General features: G+C 31.9%; 1 protein-coding gene across 2 annotated transcripts in view; it reads right to left on the reverse strand.

The window, feature by feature from the left end:
* COL4A5 (collagen, type IV, alpha 5) overlaps window positions 1-8,876 on the reverse strand; it is a 329,573-nt gene that overhangs the window by 37,297 nt on the left and 283,400 nt on the right. Inside the window, exons 41-43 of one of the 2 annotated variants that reach the window (XM_005865213.2) lie at window positions 8,045-8,230; window positions 6,167-6,175; window positions 2,058-2,066 (exon numbers count right to left, since the gene is read on the reverse strand). In XM_005865213.2, coding sequence (XP_005865275.1) covers window positions 2,058-2,066; window positions 6,167-6,175; window positions 8,045-8,230 — 204 coding nt within the window. The remainder of the gene's footprint in view (window positions 1-2,057; window positions 2,067-6,166; window positions 6,176-8,044; window positions 8,231-8,876) is intronic. The other variant, XM_005865212.2, reaches the window with a different exon arrangement.

Consider the following 8,876-nt stretch of genomic DNA (forward strand, 5'->3'; position numbering starts at 1 on the left):
TAGTTAACACTTATACCTTCTCTCTCCTCTAGTAATTTTAGTTTTTCATTAGTTTCAACAAAAAATGAAGATATGTAGGAAATATCATGTACATGCTTACATTTGGACAAAGTGTTATCCTTTTGATTGAGGTAAAATTGGCATACAATATTACGTAAGTTTCAGGTGTACAACATTGTAATTCAACATATGTATACACTACTAAGTGATAAACAACATAAATCTAGTTGCCATCTTTTAAAAAGGGTCATTTTTTATTGGAAATAAAATTTGGACCTTACTTCTCTTTCCTATACTCATAAGACCCAGAATCAATGGCTACATGCTAACAAGGCAGCATGGCATCTAGATTAAAAATGCTGGACTTTGAAGCTAGATTGCTGGGTTTGAATCCCAGCTCCATTAATCATTAGCTGTTTGATCTTAACGAGTTTATTAATCTCCTTGGCCATAATTTTATTTAAAATGGAAATTATTTTATATATATATGTATCAAATCTTCTTTATGGATGAACCTTGAAAATATTAAGCTAAGCAAAGTAAGTTAGTCAGAAAAATTTAAGAACCATATGATTTCACTCATATGTGGGATATAAAACTGAAACTCATAGACACAGACAACACTATGCTGATTACCAGAGGGAAGGGGATAGAGGGTGTAAAGGGTAAAGGGGGCCAAATATATGGTTACAGAAGATGATTTGGCTTTGGGTGGTGAGCACACAATGTAATATGGAGATCATGTAGCATAGAAATGTACACTTGAAACCTATATATTCTTATTAACCAATGTCACCCCAATAAATTTAATTTAAAAAAATGAAAATTCTTACTTTATAGTAGGAACAGCATACTTTATCATGATGTTCCAAGGATTAAATAAGATAATACATATAAATTACTTAACACAGTGCCTGGCACAGAGTAAGAATTATGTAAGAATTTTTAAAATTATTATTATTATTACTATAATTATATCTTTAAAATATGAGCTCATTTTAAATCATTCAGCTATTTCTATGTGTTTTCACACTATAACACTATCTGGTACATGAGATAGGAAAAAGGTCCACAACAATACAATAATTGTTTTATCTTTTAACATTTTAAATCATATAGTCACCCTAGCTAGGCAACCAGACAGACACACTCAGAAATTCCCTTCCCAAACATAAAGGGTTGGAGTACTTTACACTTAAAAAAACAAACAAAAAAACAAACAAACATAAACAACCATTGAGTCTAAACTCCCTACATAGGACTTTCTAAGCAAAATTGTTTTCATCTATAATATATAGTTTGGTCTAGAAATCAGGTATAAAATTAGTTTTTATTAAGATAAAAATAAACAATTTGTGAATCAGCCTAACAACGACAAGGTAAGATTAAGATAGGGGAAAAAATGAGTCTTTTATGACCTTCTTCCCCAGTCTGAAAAGTAATCAGAACATTGTTATCATTTGAAAAGGACTATACTTGTTATGGGCAATGCTCTTTTTGCAATTAAAACTAAATATTGGGAAATTTATTTGTTACTAATTCAGACCTGTTGCTCTAGAGTCCCTCAAATTTAATTTAACTTAATGATTTGCTAATGACACAAGGGGAATATACATTTTATTTTTAACAGCAATCAACAGTTACCCTCTTCTCTTACTGTAAATAGTAATGAAAACACAGGTCAATCTCAGGCAACAAAAATTTAAGAAAATAAAATCAATGTACAGAGATTGCAAATGGGCTAGATGCTTCCCTAAATATCTTAATGTAGTCTTAAATATAAAAATAAGTGTATTTCCATTTAAAATTAAACATGTTTTATGTACAGATTGCCTTTTATAAATATAAATACTTGAAACCACAAAGACCTAATGTCATTTGAAACTTGACTATAAACAAGTCACATTACCTTCATCAAAATGTTAAATAGCATAGCAGGTAGTATTTGAGCATAATAGCAATCTTCAATGACTTCTGAATTACAGCAAAAAAAGTGAATTTTTCTTATCATACATGCAAAGCATTAAAAAAAAGAATTGACCAGTGAAGAGTCTAACCTTGAAAACCTGGGAAGATCAGAGTTCACCAAAGCCCAAAGATCGATGTTAGCAGTATCAGACATCACACAGTACAAAATAAGATTGAGTTAGAAGTGGTTCACATTATAGCACAAGTTAAACAATACTCCTCTTTGCCAGCATTTATTATTTCCACAGTGTATTCAGTATACAAACAGAACCATACTGGAGTATAGAGAGCCAGACATTTTCAAATAGAGATTATTCAAGGAAATAAGCTGCTAGTTTTTATTAATCCCCAAAATGGAAAATTCTACTGAAAACATCATGTTAACACTGCTACTGTGGCTTTACAAAAGTTAGCATTTCAAAACATTAAAGTAGCAAACTAGTACCATTTCACTGATAACTTTTCATTCCTTTCACAAAAGGATACTTTTGGATAAATGTTTATCTTGGTTTCTGCAATTTTAGTAAAAACACAAGGTGCAAATTTCTTGATATATTCAGATTGGCCCAAGGAGATAGAATTAATTTAAAGGCCTCATCAGACTAAAACACAAAGATCATAGGCAACTAAATATACAGATTAAAACACTTGTATACAATGGCCTTTACCAGCTATGCTTGTGTTTGTCTTTTTTGAAAATCATTCGATGAGCCACATTCTGATCTTTTTTCATAATTCATCAAGAGGCTTTCTTCTTTGCATTATTATTTGTTATAAGTTACTCAAAGAGAAAAAGCCAATATATATTTGCTCATCATTGGACTTGAAAATAAAGAGTCAAATTTTTAAAATATGTGAAGATCATCAGTGAAGGGATACTTTAAAATATATTGTCATGCAATATCCCACTCAAAACTATAGAAAATACCACATTTCCTTTATTATTATTCAATGCACATATTGGATCAAGCTATTAACTATTAAAAGAAGAATCATTAAATAAAAAGATAAAAAGGCAACAGATAGGACAATTCTTGGTTAATGTTAATTGACTATAAACAATTTACTTTTCTTACAAGTCCTGCTATGATTTATAGACACTGAGGTAAGCAGGGAAAATAAATTGTGCTAAAGCACTGAATCCTAGGAATTAGAAGACATGGGATTTATTCTTGGCTCTGCCACTTAAATGATGGGATTTGGGGCAATTCAATTTCTCTAAGTTGTCTTCTCATCCACATAATGGAAATAGTAATATCTGCCCTAACCTCCCTTGCAGAGTTGTTTTAAAGATTCAATTTTTAACATGTTGACCTGATATCTGCCATATGCAAGGCGCTACAGGGAACACAAAGAGTAGCCAGACCCAAACTCTGCCCTCTAGGAGCTTATAGTAAAAGTATATTATACGATATAAATGGTAACATGTCATATAAATAAAAAATGTTACCATTGCTGCCTAAAAATAAAACTTTTAAAGCACTTTATAATTTGAAATTCAGAAGGCTAAAAACCAGATTTTGTTTAAATGGTTTCTACACCATACACAGCAAGACAATGTTTTGAGCAAAGTCTGGCTAAACGATTAGTTAAATAAGTTAGTATACCTACCTAAGATAATTCAGAGTTTGAGTAAAGGCATTTTATACATGTGCTTGGTATAGAAGAACCATTAACAAAAACTCTTAGAAAAATATATCATTGAAATATATTGTATTTTGGTCTGAGTAAATATCAAGGGAAACTTCAGATCATATCATAGCAAAACTTCTAAGATGTTAATATATAAAAGGTAACATTTTAATGAGTTGTATGCCAAATCAATTTTCTACATGAGGCTCTCAATCCATTATTTCTCAATGACCTAACAAAGCTTAACTGAAAAACAAAGCAAAATTTTAAAAAAAATGAAGTCCTGTAATAATTCATAATAAGTAAGATAAACTGGTGAATTGATTGGTAAATTTTAAATCCAGCCTCCATTTAAAGTTGCATTATTCAACTGTTGCAAACAGAACATTGCAGATACCAGGTTACAATAACTATGTAATTTATAGTACATCGGGTGAATAAGTTTTAAAGTAATGAGGTTGCTTTTTTTTCTTTGAGAATATTCTAATGCTTCACAAGAAAGCAATTTTCTTCTAGCTGATAGTAAAGCTTGGAAGTGATCAAGGCAGCAGATTTTTATGCAAGTCAGACAGGGAAGTACTCAAAATTATTTCAAAGTATACCCTAGTCTTCTCTTTATCTTGGTGATATTTAAATAGCATGCACCTGCCTTAATATTTTGGTGACATCCATTTAGGAATAACAAACCAATTGGTAGGGGTTGATGGGGATCATGAAGTAATAGAAAACAAGAAAGTGGAGGCAGGGTTCAGTCTGCCATGTCGAATTCTCCTAAAATGACTGAGCAGCTTTGCTCCATCACTTATGTTTATAACTAGAATAAGAGACCAGATCATAAGCATCATGCCATACAACTACCTTTGTGGAAGGAGGATATGTGTTATTAAGTAGAAAAGAGACTCAACTGAGCACTGGGGAGCCCTAAGTCAGATTCCCAGCTATGACCTTAAGCAAGCTTCTTAACCTCTTTGGACCTCCGTTTTCTCATATATAACAAAGACCACTTGATTGACTAAACCTCTATGAGCCCTCTTCTCAACTAGGCCTCATCCTTGGTCCTGTCCTTGGTCTGCTGAGGTGTGTGTGTGTGTGTGTGTGTGTGTGTGTGTGTGTGTGTGTGTTGTGTGTTTTAAATATATATTTATTGATTTTCAGAGAGGGAGAGGGAGAGATATAAACACCAATGATAAGAGAGAATGATTAATTGGTTGCTTCCTGTATGCCCCCTACTGGGGATCCAGCCACAACCTGGGTATGTGCCCTTGACCAGAATCAAACTTGGGACCACTCAGTCTGCAGGCCAATGCTCTATTCACCGAGCCAAACCAGCTAGGGCTGCTGAGGTAAGTTTTAACAGTCTCTCTCCCCTGTTGCAATAGTTTTGAATAAAATATGTCTTCCCATCACTAACAAGTGACTGGTGAATAATATCTTTTTGACAAATGTAAAAGTTAGGTCCCTTCCAGATAGGATATTATATGGTTCTATAAAAATAAAAATTTTAGGGGCAGAATACTAAACTAGAGAATCAATTGAAATAGAGATAGATGGCTTCCTAAAAAACAACTTTAACATTTATGAATTTTAAATTAATAAGAAGCCAGAATTTCCTACCACCTCTAATAGACAGAGCTTGGGAAGACACTTTTTCTCCTTTTAGTTCCCTCTTAGAAACTTTTTAAAGGATCATTTATCATGAAAGTAATGACCACACTCCGATATTTTTTTTGTACTTTTTATTCCTGATTAGGTGAGCGTCCTTCACTATGAATCAGCAATTGTTCATTGGTCAGCACTTGATAACTGTTCTTTGATGTGTACTGTGTATATGTGTATGTGTATGATGAAAATAAGATTAAGAGGCTTCTAATCTGTGCAGGTTGCATTGATTTAATTTTTACTCTGTGCCTAGTAATTCATTTTCACAATAGAATTTAGAACTTTGTGACAACCCCAAAAATGAAGATGGGATCATTTGAAAAATTACAAGAGGTATGGCAAACCAAGAACTGCATATTTGCAGAATCTTTGATGCATATTATTGTTTTAAAAAGAATGCCTTTTTGAAGGAGAGTTCAATTTCATTTGCATTAACAGATATAAGGCAAAAGTTAGAAATACACTCTATTCTAAAGGTTAAAGGTAAAATATTATAAAACATACTTTTGTGTACTACACATATTCAACTAAAATGAAACAATTATATGCATTTTAAAATGTTAAATTAGTTATTTAATCAGGTAAATTTGGGTTCTGCCAATAGACATAAACAACTGCACTTTCCTGACTCCTTTCAGAGATAAACATGTAAGAACTGAATTGGCATATACACTCTTAAAATGTATTTAGACACTTGAAGACATTATCTGCAGATATATATAAATAGATATAGATATAGATATAGATATATAGATGTAGATATAGATATGGATATAGATATAGATATAGATATATAGATATAGATATAGATATAGATATAGATATAGATATGTATATAAGTATATACATAAATATTTTAAAAGTTTCAAACTTCATGCAGTTACTACTTTAGAGTTAAGGAGCTAACCTGTAGGACCTGGATAGGGATCAAAGTTCACCAAGGCCCAAGATCATCATTATAAAAAAGAAAAAATATCAACATTGTTAGAGATATCAAGAAACTAAAGCATTATACTAACTTCTTTCAAGTTAAATTTTAATTCAAATGAAAAATACTCTGAAAGTTCATTTTCATGCATCTGTAAATAAACCAAATTATCACCACTAAAATGAAAACAGCACATGTGACATATTTTGAAAAGCCAAAAAACATTTTTTAAATAATCATTACTATAAGCTCAGACAAAAACAATCAATTCTGAGAACATTTGGGTTTAAAACTCAATTTTAGTTTGTAGTTTATAAGAAATCAAAAAGTCACAAACACTAATCAGGTGTGCTTCATTCAACTACTCTCATTATTATTTCTTTAGAAATAGTACTTTTTAAAAAAGCTTTTGTGACTAATGTCTTTATGTTGATATATTTCAAAGTAATGCTCAACAGTGAGCACCATTACTAGTAAGAACAATAACCACAGTGCTGATTAAAATATAAAACAGGAAATAGCTTGGTTTATTGGAATTATTGCATGCATAACCACCAAGGTGTTGTGTCAATACTTTACGTTACATGCAAGAGAGTTAACATGGCTGAGGGAGTGTCACTGGTTTTCTTCAATAGAAAATTAAGGTAAAGCTTTAAATAACACCCTCTACAAACATCCAAATCAAATCAGATAAAAACTGGTTTTGAAAATGATCTTCACATAATTACAATTTTTTTGTGAAGTAATGGATGTGTTAAATAACTATTATGGTAATCATTTTGAGTTATATACACATATGAATTTATTACATTGAACACCTTAAAGTTACATAATGTTTTATGTCAATTGTATTTCAATAAATCTGTGATAAAAAATAAAAAAATAAAAGTATCCTCTGAACAAAGTATATGATCCTAATAAATTTATATTTTTAGAGCATATTTTATTTAAGGTAACTCCAATTACTTCAGAGTTTATGGTAACTTAAATGAAAATTTTCACTTTTAAATATAGTTAAAAGGAGTCAAGACTTTCAGAGAAAAAAAGACAAAATTTTTCCTTAGATTTCTCATATCTTTTAAATCAATAAAAGCCAAGTTTTTGATTATCAGAAATATAAAAATTGCATATCAAGTCTCAAATATCTGTTAGTAATCTATCACCAGTGATTGGGCTCAGCAACATTAATTCAGGATGAAAATGAGCATTTCCAAACTTAGTAAAATGAAATGACACAGCACAGACACAAAATGAAAAGTGAACATTGGATGCAAAATTGAGACTACTAGAGCAGTTAACAGACGATAAATGAAGTATAGACATGAAGCTGGTATGAAGAGATCACTATTCAATTTAATCATGCTGTGATGTTGAAGAAAAATTGGATTGCCTAGTTCATAGAGAAGATAAAATTTTTTTATTGTGCTTCGTGACATTTGCTGATCATATGACAGAACCATAGCAACACTTTGGTATGGACCACAAGCATCTACTGAGTGATCACTAAAATGATTTCTGTGATGACATGCTGAGAAGCTCACATTAAAAATGCAGATGGCATTTTGCTGGCAGGTTATCAGTATAGCTTTACATTTAATAAAAATACTAAAAAATCACTATTTCCTTTTTCCTCTATGTGGGTTTGTTTTAGTTCAACTTTAAGAAAATTATGAAAGGCATTACTGAAAAAATATTATATGCCACAGAAATGGATGAAGCAAAGTATAAACCAAACTATTTACTTATAAGAAGTTCTTCGATTATAGATTCTAATGTCCTAAAGACTGAACAACTTGCCAGCAAAATGAAATAAATGGACTAGTAAATAGACCATTCCCCTGCTACTCATGTACATACCTGGTCTCCCAGGAGGACCTTGGAGCCCAGGGTTGCCTTTAGGGCCCTGTAGAGCTGGACCTGGAGAACCAGGAGGGCCTGGGGGACCCTGCACACCAGGGAAACCAGGATAGCCTGGTTCACCCTTTGGACCTGGAAGGCCAGGGTTTCCTGGAATGCCAGGTAATCCTCCATCACCCTTTTGACCTACGAAAGCAAAATGACATTAGAGAACACATTAAATGATATTGAATATTAGGCTTGCCTATAAGGCTAAAGCTATTCACATTTATTAGAACAAGTAATGGAATATACTAGGGTTATTTCTATCTCTCCCCCAAACCCCAACACATCTAAAAAGCCCATTAATCCTATTAAATATACTTATCTATTATCAGAAGTGTTTACTAGAGTACGCATAGCAATAGAAAAACAATAATAGCTTGCATCCTTAAAGATACCCGTTGAATTAGGACATAAAGCAATGATCATATGACCAGTAGCTGTGAGGAAAAAATAGAAATAAATAGAAAAGTATAAAGTATCTGCAAGAATAGGTTAGAGATGGTTGGAGGAAATTTCTAAAACAAATGTTTTGAGACTAAGTTTGAGACTCTAGGAAGATACAGATCTTCAATGGTATCTATGTGCCCTCAAAGACCAATTTATCCAATATTTAAAAATCACAATCTAGACAAACTGTGCTCAACATTTTTTCTATACCACCAACATGACAGAGAGCAACATATCAGTGGCACATTAAAGTCATAACTTTTAAGTTGAGATCATTGGAAGGATCTTGGAATTTCTAGGAGATAAGTCTGTGGTTTTAAAAATGTCTCCATAAAAATAG

This window comes from Myotis brandtii, unplaced genomic scaffold (assembly GCF_000412655.1).
Source record: "Myotis brandtii unplaced genomic scaffold, ASM41265v1 scaffold199, whole genome shotgun sequence".
NCBI lineage: Eukaryota > Metazoa > Chordata > Mammalia > Chiroptera > Vespertilionidae > Myotis > Myotis brandtii.